The sequence below is a fragment of the Dicentrarchus labrax genome, unplaced genomic scaffold (genome assembly GCF_905237075.1).
Source record: "Dicentrarchus labrax unplaced genomic scaffold, dlabrax2021, whole genome shotgun sequence".
NCBI lineage: Eukaryota > Metazoa > Chordata > Actinopteri > Moronidae > Dicentrarchus > Dicentrarchus labrax.
In genome coordinates, this window is record NW_026136710.1 from 6,618,753 (window position 1) to 6,636,151 (window position 17,399).

Sequence of the window (17,399 nt, forward strand, 5' to 3'; positions counted from 1 at the left end):
GAAACGTATTTCCTTTCTTGCAGAGAGTTAGACCTAAGAGTGGTATCAGTGTTTTCATCTGTCTGTTAAACCAGCCAATCAAGTAACATTAATAGACCGACAGCTGCAAATAGCATGGCTGAAATGAAAGTTTTGACTCTATATTATCAAATCACAGAGTAATATGGAGTACTGAGGTTACAAATGGACCAGCCATTACCTAAATCTCATTTTACTCTCTGTAAGAAAGCCAGTTAGCGTGCAGTATTTCACAAAGTGTCGAACCATTTCTTGAATACAAACATTTAGGAAGATCTATTAGCAGAAATATTTGCATAAATAAGTTTTCATTAGTGTATAATCACCTGAAATAAGAATTGGTTTTGTTATCTTAGAATGAGCCTTTCATATCTACAGACACCGTGAGTCCCCCTTCATGGCGGCCGCCATGTTGTACCACCGCGATTTTCACTCTTTTTGTAGCCACCATAGTTTTTCCTTGGAAGGAAAGGGTGAAGCGAGGAAGTTGCAATCTGCAACTACAGCGCTTGATTCCACTTAATCCTATACACTGGTCCTTTAAGTTGTATGTAGTTATACAGGATACATTCTGTTCTCCTCCCCTGCCCTCTCTTGTTTCTCTCACTCTTCCACTATCATTAACTGTCCCATTTCGCTCTCATAACGTCTCCTCTCCAGTGCTATAGTAGAGAGAGGTGAGTCAGCAAGAGACAGATAATTGGGCTGATAAGTAGAGGGTGGCAGATGCGAGAATTGAAAAAAAAAGAGATTATAAAAACAGGTTTTTACAGCGAGGGGAGTTGGAGGAATCATTGCAAAGATTCGAGTAATTATTGATGTGAAGTGACGAGACATTGGTAATCTACACAAGGCAAGACTGCTGAGGACAGATATGTTTGTACTGTAGTAGGACTCATGCTGCTGTTGTCACATGGAGGTGATCTGTCTGCAATGGTTCCTCCTTTGTCCGTGATGATAGCCAACTCTAATGTATTTATGACCTGCTTATTACTGTCTGCCACAAGTCATGGTTTGTCAGATGTCTAATTTTAAACATGTCTCCCTCTCTCTGTCCCTCTGTCTCCCTCTCAGCTAATTTCCAGTGACGCAGATGGGGCCATTCAGAGGGCAGGACGCTTCAGGGTGGAGAATGGCTCGTCAGATGAGGTACATACAGTATAATACACTTTTGTGCACACATGCATTCAGTTTATCCACCGACCCCTATATTGCTCCCACTAACTATGAAACTATTACTCTCTGGATGACATGGAAACGAGTGGAGACCTGCTAGCTAACCCCCGCTAGCTCATATTTAGAATACATAATATGAGAGTGGAATCGATTTTCTCACATACCTCCCAGCAAGAAAGCAAATGTGTTTTTTCCCGAAGTAATTTCCCAAAACATTTTTTAATTATTCCTTGACTGCAGCTGCCATTGTGATTTACAGCCCAACCTGGGAGTCATGAGTCATCTTACTTGACTTTTTCCCCATCTTTGCTTTTTACTTGTTAAACACAGAATGTTTTCATAATTGAACTTTTTCTGGTTGCTCAAAATTATTCAAATTAGGCAATTTGGAAGGGAAAATCAGTTTAGTGCTTACAACTCATAAACATATGCCACCTGTGATTAGGGGTTATGAAATTAATTGTATCCGTTGCAAAAATTATATAAACTGGCAAAGGTGTAAAGTTTAAAAAATCATGACAACTGATTTGAAATTATTGATACTGTATAAAGCTCGAAAATACATATAGCCTATATCACGGTGATCAGTATTCCAGACACAGTAAAAACAGCATTAGCATAATAACAGTCATATACTGACCTGAATTATTTTATAGTGATAAATGCTCAAATTGGTACAAATATTACTATCATATCACTAGATTAGAGAAACACGACCCAAACAATTTTTGGTCATCTGTTAACTCACGTCATGTTAAACAACCTTAGTATATCAGTGCAGTTTAAATTGTTCCCAGCATTTGTTGATCATCTTTGTTTCTTTTTTATGTCCCTTTCAAAAAAATGCAGCCACAGTGTATGTCCATTTTGTGTCCATTACCCTAATGTACTCCTTTGCTTTTGTCTCACATGTTGGTATGATTTAGGATGTCATGTTATTTAAGACAAAGGGGCCTCTTCAAAAACCCTCCCGTTTTGAACAGAGAATATTTACTGTACATCCTCCACCATGCTTTACATCATGGTATAATAATAACAGCATAAAGACTGACTGTAGCTCAGATGTCCTGCCCTTTATTGCAGGGCTCCATACTGCTCCATAGTGTAACCGTTTTCCACAGAGAAGACTGCTGTGACTCAAGCTGTGACCATCATGATGACAATGTGGTGTGTGTGCATTTGTGTATGTGTGTGTGTGCAACAAACAGACTTTGGACTACACTCCGGGAACCTGGAGGAGAACCGATGTCCATCTGGAGAATCCAGAGTACCACACCAGATGGTTCTTTAAATACTTCCTGGGAAAAGGTCAGTGCTGCTCTGTTGTGCTCTGTTTAAAAAAAACACACATAGAGTAAGTGTGAGATAAAGGAATAAATACAGGGGGTGAGGCTGAGGGAGAGCCTATAAGCTGGCTCTGCAGCATGCTGCAGAAATAAAACATCCTCTGAATTTCTTCCTTGGTCCACAGGATGCTTCTTATCTTATGAAGTCAGCCTTTTCCTCATGCTGCACCACTCTTCATTCAAGGCCAAAACTTGTTAGCATCCAGCCATATCCCCACTGAGAGTCTCAACTACACTCTAATCCTATACACTGCCCAGGGAGGATGCCCATGGAGGACATACAGCCTCACCACCACCAGACAGAGCAAAGGCTTGCCTCCAACAGATAACACAATTAAGATTGGACTGTTGGCTTCTGAAATGAGCCTAGCGCCATGCAGCACAGTAGTAAGAGCCATTAACAGGAGCAGCCTTGGAGATAGTTAAAAGAAATACATTAGAATTGGTCACCTGTTCCTTAACCTTTCTGACCCTCATCATCTCGCCATCCTCATTAACACCCTGCCTGTTCTCAAACTCACAGTGTAGGCGGGCAGAGCAAGTTGTGCAACAAAAGATCATTGTGCGGGTTTCTTTACCGTGACTCAAATCAGGAAGAATGCCCTCAGCTGAAAGGTTGAGTTAAAGGACAGAGCCTGAGATGGATGGAGATAATTGTGAAGGAAAGTTAGGCAGCAAAAAGTCAGCGAGTTGAAGAAAATAAATGCATTTTCTCCTCTAAGCCGGGGTCTAATCATGCTATGGCATGGGCAGTTTAAAAAGAGCCATGTCTCCAGAAAGTTGGCTCGACCTGTTTGGACTGCAGCTGAGCCATCTGTGTCTCACAGCCTGAACAGAGCTGACTGCATAGTACAACACAACACATTATGAACTCTAGGCCAATTATTCTAACATAAGCACTTCCTGTCTGATGGAGAGTCCAATACAATGACTTGAATTCTCAGTTTCTTCATGATTAGGTAGGCGAAGAATAGTAAAACAGTTTGTCCTCATTTGTTTCCCTGTTGCCTTGCATCAGGTATGAAGGTAATTCCTGATTTATTGCTATCTGATTCTTCTCATACAAAGAAACCTGTCTAAACTAGTAAGTATATAATTGCAACCCGACCTTGCAAAATCATTGCTTACCTGAAGCATAAAACACGGCTGAGCTAAAAACCAAATTGAGAAAGAAAGTGAAATTGTGGAATGAAAAAAACATTCAAGGAAAAGAAAGCATCAGAGGAGGACAAAGAAAGGGACCGCAATGGAGCCATAGATCCTGCGTCTAATTGGGTTTGGAGGTCTGTTCAGCATTGTTTCTGAAGATGTTACCCTGTCAACCAAAGAGGCAGAGGCACAAATGTGTGACTCTGTCGTGGTGTCGCCAGGAGATCTTTGTCTGTGTCCATGTCACACACACAGAGAAAACTGGAGATGGAGGGGGTTGAATGAAAGGGAGTCAGAAAGTAAGGAAAGAAAGGAAAGGAAGGAGGACAAAAAGGCAGAAAAAGACAGGCCCAGACACCGAGGGGATAAAATGGAGAGCTGAATAACAACTTATTTTGGGGGCAATTATATAATCCGTCATTAAGAGAAAAAACTATTCAAGTCAGTTCTCCAATCACGCTTCGATATTGTGACATCAACATGTTAAATATCCAATGTTTAAAATTGTAACTGTATATTATCTTTGTTTCTCTCAGTCCACCAGAACTATGTGGGTACAGATGCAGAGAAGAATCCCTTCTACCTGTCAGTCGTCCTCTCAGACCAGAATAACCAGCGGGTTCCTCAGTACAGAGCCATCCTCTGGAGAAAGACGGTGAGTTCATCGTCTGCAAACCTCACAGCAGTGGTGGAAGAAGTACTCCAATAAAGGTAGCAATACAACAATTTAAAAATACTCAATTACAAGTACAAGTTGTACATTCAAAATTCTACTTAAAGGTCAGTTTAAAAGGATCTATTGTCAGAAATGGAATATAATGTTCATAGGAATGTTTTCATTAGTATATAATTTTTTTTTACCTTAGAATGAGCCATATTTATCTACAGACGCTGCGGGTCGCCTTCTTGTAGTCCACCATGTTAACCGTCATGTTTGTACAGTAGCCCAAAACGGACAAACCAAACCCTGGCTGTAGAAAAGGCCATTAGCCATTTCTGCAAGCAGTTTCTCCCTCAACACTTGGAAGGAGAGGGTGAAGCGAGTGAGCGAGTGAGTGAACTGGTCCTTCAAAGGTTTCCTGTGGAGTATTTGATCTCTAGTAGAGATATGGAGCAGTTTTATTTTTATGTGTTACCTTCCTAACCTTATATAATGTTAACTCTGATGTATTAATACGCAAGCAGCATTTTACTGTAGTAGCTGGTTGTGGTGGAGCTACTGTTATACAGTTTGACAGTTCAGTGCTTGGTCACAAGATAAATCTGAGGAGATCCTAAAATTATTAATGGGATGTAAAAAAGAAAATAACGAAGTTCTTCTACAAAAACTTATATACATTGTTTTTTTATGTATATTCATTGACTTTACTCTAAGCTTGCTTTTTTTTTATGGAATCACCTTTTTGATTCTTAAACAGGGCTCACAAGCCAAAGATGTTGGGAACCACGGGTTTAATCTTTAACAATTTATTGTATAATTGTACTGTACAAGTATAAAGTAGCATGAAATGGAAATGTTCAAGTAAAGTACCTCATAATTGGACTTGATGTACTTCTTACCCCAGACAGAAGGGAAAGTACTGAAACGTATAATGCACATCTGTGTTCATCTCAAACGTGAACATTTGTACACAGTCGTAGGTGGTACTTTGTCTGTGGTCTAAATATGAGAAAGCACAAAATGGGATCTTGAAGGACTGTGCTACTCCACTTTTGAGTCACTGTGTGTGTATGTGTGTGTGTGTGTGTGTGTGTGTGTGTGTGAGATGCATGTTCGTTATTGTGTGTTTCTAGTATGGTGACTCAGCTTCATGGCCAAGATAGCTTGGATCTAATTTTGGCCTCCAGCCTCATCTGGAACCTGATTAGGGTGGTGCACCTCCGCTGCCTGATCACATTGATTTGTCTTGGTTCTGTGAGACTCTAACTGGTACAGGATGTTGTTGTTGTTGAACAGAACAACTTTGTTTGGCCTGAACTGCTCTGGTTTAATTTAGTCCTCTGTAATTATTCTATGACTGATTGAAAAAATATGACGTGCGCTGTGAATTTCTTTTGGGAAATAGTTTGCAGGACATTCTTAAGTGAAAAAGTTTGAGCAAGTGGCTCCTCGGAGAAAAGGTGATTGAAGCACACTGTGCTAAGAGTTTTTAATCCCTGATCTGTGTCATTCTTGTTCGCTTAGGGCACTCTGAAGATCAGCCTCCCCTACAGCCCGACCAAAACACTATCAGTCAAGTCCATCCTAAGGTGAGAAGGGCAGCCTGGAGCTCTGAGCCAACACAGTTCATTCACTCTTTGATATCAATACATGTATGAGAATGAAATAATTTCACACTGCTGCTGAGACATAATGACTTCCATACAGTGTTACCAGATGCCAAATGTCAGTTGACACCAAAGCGCCCAATAAGAACCTCAAATTCACCCATTTACCATAAAAGTAGGCAAATTATGTATGTCCACTGAGGACAACACACACAAGCACAAACAAAAAATATATCAATAAATATGTTACACTGTTATTGGTTTTAATAATTTTGACAGTAGTAAATAGTGGAAAATGGCAATATTTATATTGCTTGTTTTGTCCAGAAAGAACAGTTAACTATAATATATGAAATAAAAATGGGCAAATCCTCACATTCGAAAAGCTGGAACCAGAAGATGTTCTTTTGCTTGAAAATGATTAATCAGTAAATAGTTGCTGATTAATTTTCTGTCAATCAACTAATTGATTAATAGACCAATGCGTCAGCTTCAGCCCTGTCATTTTCAATCATACTAACTGAAGAAGAGGAGTGCCAGATGAATAACAATGCTTTCTAACTTGGAACTTGGAAAATGGTACAAAAAGTTGCCCAAACAAGATTCACAAGATTCTCTACTTTGTACTATTTTATCAGCCAATCATATAAAAATAGCCCAATTGCTCTGATCTTGTCTAATCTGGCAACACTGTTTGCATAGTTTCTCTGCATATTTTACACCAGAACCTGATGTTGGAAAGAGTTATATTTTATAGTCATTCACTTCTTCAATATTATGTTTCCAGTAGCAGATTTCATGAGTGACTAGTAACAGGATATAATGAGATGCGTGAAACAGGAGATTAGAAATTCCTCAGGCTGAGCGGCCTCACCGCTCAAGCTCTGAATGACTACAAATGGTATAAGCAGGTTGAGAAATCCCCTGTATCAAGTCTCCTGCTCATTTTTCTGTTACCCTTTTGAGCTATTTGTCTTCCATCGATCCTAAACCCCCCTTTCTCTCCTTTTTTCATTACTACTTCCTCCACCCCCCCCCTTTTCCTTGTCTCTTTACTCCCAGTGCAATGAACATGGACAGGTTTGAGAAAGGCCCCAGGGAGATCCTCAACCCGGAGATTCAGAAGGTGAGAGTAACACCAGAGCATCAGCCAGCTCGTAATGAAATGTAGCACCAGTCCATTTCATGCCAGGCCTGATCAGCAGCATCTGAACTGTATTATATCCTCAGGCAATGTCATCTCTACCTGGAGTGCTGGTCAATGTGAATGATAATTGTTATGTCCTCTTTCCTCAGGATCTGCTGGTGTTGGAGGAACAGGAGGTATGGGATAATACTGCTTCCACAGTACAGTTTAGCTTATTTTCTTGACTGCTTTTTGTAGAGGTCTTTCCAGTCACATACCCACATATCACAGCAGATTAAAGACTGAAAATTAGCACTTTGACCGTTTGTCTTTCTTACAATAGAAGCACTGTATGTCAATAGAAAAAAAAATTAAATGCATGAATTGTAAATAATTTCATAATTTTAACCGGACTTTAATTTTACAGGGTTCTGTCAACTTTAAATTTGGCGTCCTGTATGCCAAAGACGGACAGCTCACAGATGACGAGATGTTTAGCAACGGTGAATCCTTTTCATTCTCAACTTGTTTCAGTGTCTGCATTTATTCAGGGGGTATAGTTCGGCATTTTATTTGCTTTCTTGCCAGTCAGATGAGAAGAGCTTAGCATAAAGACTGGAAACAGCGAGAAGTCACTCGCCTGGTTCTGTATGAATGTAACAAACCTACCAACACTTCTAAAACTCACCAGTTAACATGTTATATCTCATTTGTTTACTATGCCGAACCAAGAAAAAGTCAAGCATGTAACCCCCCATTTAGATTCGGTTGCTTTCGGACAGAACCAGGTTAGCTGTTTCCCATCGTTCACGGTCGTGCTAAGCTAAGCAAAGTCCTGTGTTTGTTTCAGAGACGGGGAGTGAGAGCTTCGACAAGTTTCTCAATCTGCTGGGAGATTCCATTACGCTGCAGGGATGGGCAGGTTACCGCGGAGGGCTAGACACCAAGAGTAAGAAATCTCACGTCTGCTGAATCACATTACATTAACATCATTTTAAAGTAAAGGGCTTTGAATATACCAATATTTCTCTTTGTCATTTTTCTGTTTGTCTCCTTTTACCTGCAGATGACACTACAGGAATTAAGTCCATCTACACAGTGTATCAGGGCCATGAGCTCATGTTCCATGTTTCCACCATGTTACCCTACTCTAAAGAGAACAAACAGCAGGTGGGCATCTGTATGTGTAGTTGTGTGTCTTTGCCCTGTTACATAGTATTTGTTGACATGAAATTTGGTACAGGCATTCATTACACAGAGGATAGAGCCTACTGATGACTGACGTCCTCTTGCACCACCAGCAGGTCACTTTCACTAATTCAAAGTCTAAACTATTATATAGGTCACCAGTAAGTTTGGCTTACACATTATGTTCCCCTAGGGATGAACTGTGGTCAAAATTGAATTGAATTAGTCCCCTATTGTGGTTAAACACCTGCACAACTAATTACATTCCCATCAGCTTCAGCTATACTTTATGTTTAGTGCTAATTAGAAAATGTTCGCATGCTAAACTAAGATGGTGAACATCGCAAACCTTATGCATGCTAAACATTTGCATATTAGCATCAACTTTAAGAACATGTTAGCATTCTGACGTTTGTATTTATCTCCAACACTTATGTGGCTAATTACAACCTGACAGAGTTTCTAGTATGGGAGTAGACTTTTAGTATTGTGCATTAATAATAATAGTAATGTTAACTCATCCACAAGAGACAGAAAACCACTTAGGTAGAAGGGAAGAGAAACAGCTGAAATTCTTTCTTTCTCCTCTTTCTGTACCTTTTGCATACTTCACTCTTCTTTCACCTTCACCTCTTGCCACCAACTCTGCTCAAAGATTGAATCCCTCTTGCTGTGCTATACACTGTTATTAGAGAAACTGCAGAAAGTTTAATTGCACATCAGTCACAAGTCTTCATCTCTCTGTCATTTTGCAGAGAAAAGACTGCACTTTAACAGTGTACTGATAGGAAACTAGTACAATGGCAGCCAACTTGGCAAAATGTGCTCACTTTAGGAAGAAAGGGAGAAGAAAGGACGCTATTGCTTTGCTGTAGAGCTCCATTCTGTTATGCCAATATTAGTGAGTATGATTTTAAAGGGCTGGTGCTTAGCAGATCTGACACATAATTGGATTTCTTCTTAAGATAAAAAAAGACATTCAGGCGGTCAATAAAAAGGAACAGTCTGTGCTCGTACCACGTGTGAAAGTCATTCTGCACTGTGAAGTCAGTTCAGCTTAATTGGTGAAAGTTGTGGTGTTGTCTGTGTGTCTGAAGATTTTTGTGTGTATAGCCTCACTGGTCATGGGGCTAAAAAAGTTCATCCTGAGGGTAAAGCTGGAAGAAAAGATATGAACTGAATAAAATCAAAAGGATTTATCCTCTTTGGAGCATGATTGTGCAGAGGTAATTTCAAAGCAGTCTGCCTCAAAGATAATGAAAACTGACATTTGGCCTGATTGTAGCACTAGAAGTGTCCACAGTAGAGATGTTTTATTCATTTTCTAGATATGTTATTATGAATCAAGGAGTTGATGGTGCTGCTCAAGAGGTTGTTGTTATTGAGATGTCTATCTCTGGAAAAAAAAAGAAAAATTGGATGGACACACATATCACGGGCCAAATAAATAAAATACAAATAAAAATAGAAAAATATATTAAATTGTCACTGACCTGGAGAGGATGTCTGGCAAAGATAACATAATAAAAAAGCAAAATAGAGATGGCGAAACACATAGGTGAGACAGGAGTCTATAGTGCAGTAGATGTGCTCGATGTTGTTGCCTCTGAAGTTTTGAGATCAAAGAGTTGAAATTATTACCGCTCCTGAAAGTGTTTATGATGCTGAGAGCTTGGAAAATGTTTCCTGTTAGAATTACACCCTCTCACACACACACACACACACACACACACACACACACACTCCCCATCATTGCAGCCTTACTCAGTACCTCATCAACAGAGTAATGCAGAGTAATTAACTTTATAGCAGCTATAATTAATATTTTTTGTTAACTGTGGATGAAATGGCTTCATGTAATGTGAAGGGTGTCGCTCATAATGATGAACCCACAGAGAATTATCACCCAACTCTATACCGATACCAGTATCAGGTATTGGGTCCGATACTGTGTTCATGTGCTGGTAATTTTAATCAGAAAACTGCTCCGATACCGCTTCACCGCAACCTTCCCACATCTGTTTCCTGCCTTACAAAATGTGAAAGTCAGCTGCTTTTATTTATTTTATATCATCTTAAATGCTATATTTTATAGGTTTTATATTGTTGGTCAGAAACAACAAGTAATCTGAAGGTATCTGTGAAGTCACCCAACACCCAATCTCCTTTACAACATTTATTTTTCTTCCCTCAGCTATATGGAGCGTTTTAGCTTCTTTCGGCTCAGTTTCGGTTATACAGCCTGCAGCGTTACTGTTATGATTCACTCTAACCGTTCTCATCAGTGTCGCTTCCTAACACTATAAACAAATGTTTTACTGAAAAAGACCAGATGGACCCACTTAACGCTACCTTCCCAGCACCAAACAAAGTCAGCAGCTAAATAGCCACATATATCCCACATGAGTTTGTGTCAACCAGTGATTTTCAAACTGTGAGGTGCAACTCCCTAGATGGGGGGGTTATGCACGCTGATTTGGCCCGCATAGCAACAAAGTCAACAGCAGTAGCAGCGCTGGCTGTGACAGACAGATCGTGAAGGTAATTAAGGTACTTAGCGCCCGTTGCCGCAATTTGCGTCAAACATCATACTCCTTCTTGGAGTTACACCTCAATCAAATTTAAACACACAGACATGATTCGTATATTTTTAGATTCAGCATGACTTACAGTTCCCAGATATCATTTTCTCTGATGTCACAAATACATTTCCATAAATCAGAGATAAATCTGTAAAAAGACGCTCCTTATATCTGAAAGTTTTTAGTATCACAGTAATCCAGTGTCTAGTTGTCTGTACATTCATGGGTACAGACAAACAGGAACTACTAATAGCTACTTCGGCATACTTTTAAAGGCCAAAATGAAAACAAATATAGGCTAAGAAAACAGGGCTCAAGTTGTAGCCCACAGCAATAACTCACTGAATCCACAGCAACAGGGCGTGTTGGGGGGGATTACTTGAAGCTTAGGGCAGTGAGGGGAAGTTGCTGGTTTTTCCTCATCTCGCATCTCTTTGGTCTTTTCTCTCTGGCAGGTGGAGAGAAAGAGACACATTGGAAATGACATTGTTACCATAGTATTCCAGGAAGGGGATGACGCATCGTCGTCCTTCAAACCGTCTATGATCCGATCGCACTTCACCCGTATCCTTCATGTGGACAATGACTGTCAGAGAAATGAAGTGGTAATCAGCAACATGAGCCATGTTCAGAGGAGCTTCGGCTATTGAACACGTCAGCCCTGTAACACTAAAGTGATATGAATCACTATTGTGTCTACTGAATAAACTGTGTTTCCTTTACTTCGCTACCAGATATTTTTGCATTAGTTAGGTATAATAGCCAGAATGACAGTTACAGGTGAGTGCTTTGATTAATGCTGTGGTTTATGGTGTTCCCATCTAGATGTTGACTTTCCCAACCTAAAAAACAAACTTTAATTCTGGCTGCTACATCCTCTTAAATGTTTCTGTGATGACCTTGATTAAAAAGAGCAGTTTGCTTTACTTTACCATACTGTGTCGTGTGCTCTACACCCACTGTAAGTTATATATCTGCTCTCTGTCACAGGTTGAAGATATTCTCAGAGGAGAGTGTTCCACTGTTTGGACCCCCTCTCCCATCTCCGCCTGTATTTACTGATCACCACGAATTCAGGGACTTTTTATTAGTCAAATGTAAGCAAAAAACAAAGATATATACATTACAGTTTGACCAATAAAGCTGTATCATCCCTATGTATTTATTTTTTCTAATCTGCTTGCTCTCCTGCAGTAATCAATGGAGAGAAAGCCACACTGGAGACGCCAACATTTGCCCAGAAGCGTCAGCGGACCCTTGACATGTTGATCCGCTCGCTCTACCAAGACCTCATGCCTGACCTGCACAAGGTACCACCAGTCTAGTTTTTATACTTGCTCTTGTCAGTTCTTGGATGGACATAGTTTTTGGCTGTCCAAGTTGTCTCTTCTGTCTCCTCCTTGTCACTTCAGTCACTGGCAGCGACTGTAGCCACTGCTGTTCTGCTGTTTCCACTGCAGCCCTCAGTCTGCCTCTGCATACTGCACCACACAGGCTGGATACTACTGCAATGCTGACTTTCTCAGCAGGGCTCTCTCTCCTCACATCACTTTTGTTCTTATTTCCCTTGTCCCCCCCTCCCCTTTCACTGTTGCTCCTAACACGACTTAGTCCTCACTGTGTTTCACTGCTGCTGTTCTCACCCCCTGCCAGGGTCAATCTCTAAGACCCCTTTCTGCTTTCTCTTTTCCACTGTGTGTGTGTGTGTGTGTGTGTGTTGGTGTTCCACGTTTAGGTTCCTTTTTCTCCTCAGAACATGCTAAATCGGCGGTCCTTCAGCGACGTGCTGCCTGAGTCTCCAAAGTCGGCACGCAAGAAGGAGGAGGCACGGCAGGCCGAATTTGTCAGAATAGGGCAGGTAATGAAGTTATAAACACCCACATGTACACACACACATACACACCCAGACAAAGGTGGGCACATACAAACAGCATACATGGACAAACACACCTGATCACCTAAGAAACCTAGACACACATGCACACGTAAACGCAGATGTTGATTGGCTGTACAGTACGTACATCGAAGGTCAGTCAGATTTAGACGAATAAAGTCAGTAACTTCCAAACTTTTAGTACAAAATTCACGAGTTTTCTTACTGTTTCTCAGTGAAACATCGAGGGCATTTTATGCTAAATAGACTAAAACTTTGGAAGATTTTTTTTCTAACTCAAGTGGCTTAAGACTTTAGAGATATTAGCTTCAGTTAAATTCACAGTGTATTTCTGCACAGAACAAGGGCTGTGGATTTTGACACCCATCACTGACATTAGAATTGCATCAGGAAGGGATCTCTTGATACTGGCACCTGACCCTTGTTTTAAGACAGACTTTCAGGCACTGGGAACCCTTTGACCAAGGTGGAAATGATTCAAGCTCATGTTCAAGCAGACTGGAAGCATTTAAAAAGTTAGGAAAAGGAGACTTTGACAAGATTCCTTGATAGATAACTGATATGTTCTGATAGATAACTGTTGTATTTGCCTCTTTACTACAAATATAGCTGTGCTTTGAGACCGGTATCTTATTTTTGACTGATTCTAGAATCTTTTTTAGGACAATATTAACTGTAAATGTAAAAAACTGTAAAAATATATATTAAATAATTATGTTAGTGGGCAGTACCTTTTTCCAGCCCTGAGTAGTGTATGCAGATATTCATTTCAGGCTGCATACTGCCCCAACAACCTCAAGCAATGAGGCTGCTTGTAACATGGAGCAATAACAGGGCAAAAAACAATCGCAAAGGACTCGCCGCACCACTTGCTGCTTCTCATTAAGCTCTTTGCTTTGAGCGCACGGTAATAATTGAAGGCGACTTAGATGAGTGTATCAATGACATGCCCCTTCCTCCATCCCCAATGGAAATTAAGCTCCTGTATGTCATACAATCAACTTGTTTGGCTGTGCAGTAGTGTAATTAAAAACAGAAGGAATAAATGAGTGATGTTTTACTTTCCACACACAGAAATACATATCCAACACAGATATGTTAAGCAGGTAGGTGTAAAAAAGTATTGGTTACCTTTTACAGGCATACAAGAGGTATAAAACCAAAATGTTTACAAATTATATCATGGTGAGCATTTAATACTCGATTCTGCTGTAGACACTTTATAGCAAAAGGCACAGAATTACTGCTCAAATGACAGAGAATATATTTTAGAAATGTTACGGTGCACGGAGGATGTTATACTGGTTTTTGATCAGTTTCTGTTGTGAAGAACACTTCAGATTTCAGCTGTAATGGGGTGCTTAATACACAATGAAGCGGTGCTTTTTTTGTAAGCCGTATACACTCTTTGCTGCCAAAGCAAGTGCATTTTTCAATTCTGACACAATGATGAGCCAAATAGAAAAACTGTGACTCTAGGAGAATCTATGGACATCTTTAAAAACCAGCCTCTCTTAGATCTGTGACTCTTTGTACTACGATAAAGTCTTTTAAAAGGTGTAAGTCCTGACAGACTGAGTGAACTGGACAGCTGCTTTCAGGAGGGTCAGGATGGAATAATAAGTACGATCCAGTAGTTATTACGGTGCTGATGTAATCATCATTACACCTCTGTTCTGGGTGCTGATATAACTATAATTATACAGGAACAAAGTCTGAAAACACAAAGAAGAAAAGTGTATATATATATAAGTGTCCATGCTGCTGAACCTAGATTTTTTTCTGGCTTTATGGAAATCATTCATTTCAGGTTATTTTTCAGATAACAGATATTCTTTGGACTAATGCCTAACTAATTCCTGTTTTGATGTGATATACTGTATATGATGATGTTGCTGAGAGTCTTAAACTAAATGAAATATGTTTCGATTGTGCCCTAAAGCCCCAGGGAAACTGTGTCTGTGAATAGAGTCTTAGTAAGACAGAGAAATATTACATAAGTGCAATGAATCAGAAATTGTTCTTAATAGTCATTTTACACTCACAAATCAAATGCAATCCAAAATGTGTTCCTATTTTTTAATAACAGTGAGAACCCTTGTCTTCATCATCACTCCACTAGGTTGCTGAGGCTTATTTAACTCATGTTGTGTGAAACAAACTGTTAGAAGCAATTGTCGGCACCTTTTTTGAATTGGTTCTAAAGATACATGTTTATCCAACTGAGGTATTTCTTCCTGCCTTGTTTCCTTTGTGTGTCATCTCCATTTGCTAACGCTTCCTCTTTGTGTTACTGTTTGTGTTTTCTACCTTGTTTGTCTTGTTTCTGTCGCTCTCTGCTCATAAACACAAAGCTGAGGCATCGACATATTGGGCTGTAAAGCGTGAAAACAAAGGAAGGTAGACGTGTCGAGTCACTGATTGGCCACTCTTGTAGAGACAAGGCGTTGGTCCTAAACTAAACTGACTCTCTGTATGCTTACTCATTGTGTGATGCACATTATATGCAATGATTTTCTGTTGTCATTTTTTCCCACGAATAGCAGAGTACGCTGCACAGCCAAGCCATTGTACTACTGCTTGATATTGATTTCATTATCTCCAGACTGCCTGTTTATGCAGATATGTAAATAGAAACGCCTGACTGTGCAGCTTGGATTGGAAATTGTTAATCTGATCAGAGGGCTGCTGCTTGAGCAATTGTGCAAACTATATTCTATTTGTAATGTGAAGCAATTACACCTTTTATTTAATGTGAGATTTTTTACTGTTGCCAGTCTGCTTGTCCAAATCATTTCCACCTCTGTGAGACCAGACCGCCACAGTTCTCCGTGCCTAAATAAGCATAGAAACAATGGCAGGCTAGTTATATATCAGTGATGGAAAACAAGGTGCATAATTCAGCAAGCCCAGACCACCGCTGTCCTTCTTATAACTAATTGATATGCATGATTCACATGCAGTACAGACTCATTTATCCCATGCGGGTTCTGTTATTTGAATGTCTTGTACAGACATTGTAAAATGATCAAGCACATAATTTAGTGAGACATATTGAACAATCCAGCAGTGATGCAAAGTAGTGAGAGTGCACTGTACTGTACTTGGGTACAAATTTGAGGTACTGTTACTTTTGACATTTTAAGTACATTTTGCTGATAACATTGCTGTACTTTTACTTAAGTATAATTTTGAATGCAGGACTTTTCTAGTACCATTCTTTTACCTATATGGAACAGCATAACCACCGTATTTTTACACAGTTACATTGGTGCTTTTACTTTAATAAATGATCTGAGTACTTCTTCCAGCACTGCAAGCCAAAGAACTGACGTCTCTGTCTTGTGTCATATCTTTGATGCCATTTCATCTTTAGGCTCTGAAGCTGAAGACCATTGTGAGAGGAGATGCCCCAACTAGCCTTGTTACCACAGGCCTGTGCAGAAAAGAGGTGAGGTGCACAAAAGCTTCATCTTAACAAGTAATGTAATTTTTTGCTGAATCCAAACATGCTATATTATTTAAGGAGTTCAAAGAAAGTTTTATTCCTTTTTTAAAAAATCACTTACTTCACTTTCACTAACTTTTTCTAGTCCACAAGTAGAGGCCAACTGTTACTGTTTCTTGACTCCAAAATGTATCCATATTTGATAGTTTGAAATATCAACAATATATATAAGAGAGAAATTATTTTTTCTTTTTTTTACATAAACACACATTCTTTATTAAGATCTCTTATTAAGGAGCCGTTATCAAACAATTGTGACCAAGACATGAGCTATGCCAAAGCTACCTTAAACATGTCTTTGGCATCTTTATACTCTCTCTCATCCGTAATATTATGACCACTGACTGGTAAAGTGACACTAATCACAACACTGATTATCTGGTTATCATGGCTCCTGAAAGTGGATGGGATATATTAGGCAGCAAGTGAACATTTTGTCCTCAAGCTGATGTTTTAGAAGCAGGAAAAATGGGCAGCGTGAGGATTTGAGCGACTTTGACAAGGGCCAAATTGTGATGGTGAGACGACTGGGTCAGAGCATCTCCAAAACTGCAGCTCTTGTGGGGTGTTCCCGGTCTGCAGTGGTCAGTACCTATCAAAAGTGATCCAAGGAAGAAAAAGCGATGAACCAGAGACAGGGTCATGGCTCATTGATGCACATGGAGAGCAAAGGCTGGCCTGTGTGGTCCGATCCAACAGACGAGCTACTGTAGCTCAAATTGTCAAAAAAGTTAATGCTGGTTCTGATAGAAAGGTGTCAGGACACATGCATCGCAGTTTCTTGCATATGGAGCTGCATAACATTATTACCACCAGGATGCCCAGGTGGTGATAATGTTGTGGCTGATCGGTATATATGCAAGTACTGATATATCTTCCGATTGGTGAGGCTCTAGAATCAAGTATTGTTATTTAATTTCTTTTCTCATTGTTTTCTTGATATTGCAGCAGCAAACCTGCCTGATTTAACTTACTATTACTTGATAAAAATGCACAGAGAATAAGTGGATTTATCTCACTTTGTCGACTAAACTTGCAGAACTTGTTTTAAGAAAATAAGCCTTGAAAGATAAACACTAGCTTAAATGTATTTAAGTGTGTATATGGCTTGCCACATCCATTCATTTTGGTGTTAAAGAGTTTT

The 17,399-nt window shown here is 39.7% G+C and overlaps 1 protein-coding gene across 6 annotated transcripts in view; it reads left to right on the forward strand.

Annotated features, from left to right (window-relative positions):
* The window catches only part of garnl3 (GTPase activating Rap/RanGAP domain like 3), a 69,372-nt gene that overhangs the window by 36,287 nt on the left and 15,686 nt on the right, over positions 1-17,399 (forward strand). For 3 of the 6 annotated variants that reach the window (XM_051412180.1, XM_051412183.1, XM_051412182.1), the window contains exons 3-17: positions 1,093-1,167; positions 2,403-2,502; positions 4,226-4,344; positions 5,875-5,939; positions 7,020-7,083; positions 7,254-7,280; positions 7,511-7,586; positions 7,934-8,032; positions 8,150-8,253; positions 11,309-11,417; positions 11,588-11,633; positions 11,844-11,950; positions 12,048-12,163; positions 12,589-12,711; positions 16,124-16,198. In XM_051412180.1, coding sequence (XP_051268140.1) covers positions 1,093-1,167; positions 2,403-2,502; positions 4,226-4,344; positions 5,875-5,939; positions 7,020-7,083; positions 7,254-7,280; positions 7,511-7,586; positions 7,934-8,032; positions 8,150-8,253; positions 11,309-11,417; positions 11,588-11,633; positions 11,844-11,950; positions 12,048-12,163; positions 12,589-12,711; positions 16,124-16,198 — 1,305 coding nt within the window. Of the gene's footprint in view, positions 1-1,092; positions 1,168-2,402; positions 2,503-3,963; positions 4,131-4,225; positions 4,345-5,874; positions 5,940-7,019; positions 7,084-7,253; positions 7,281-7,510; positions 7,587-7,933; positions 8,033-8,149; positions 8,254-11,308; positions 11,418-11,587; positions 11,634-11,843; positions 11,951-12,047; positions 12,164-12,588; positions 12,712-16,123; positions 16,199-17,399 lie in introns of those variants that run through there. The other 3 variants (XM_051412181.1, XM_051412185.1, XM_051412184.1) reach the window with 2 other exon arrangements.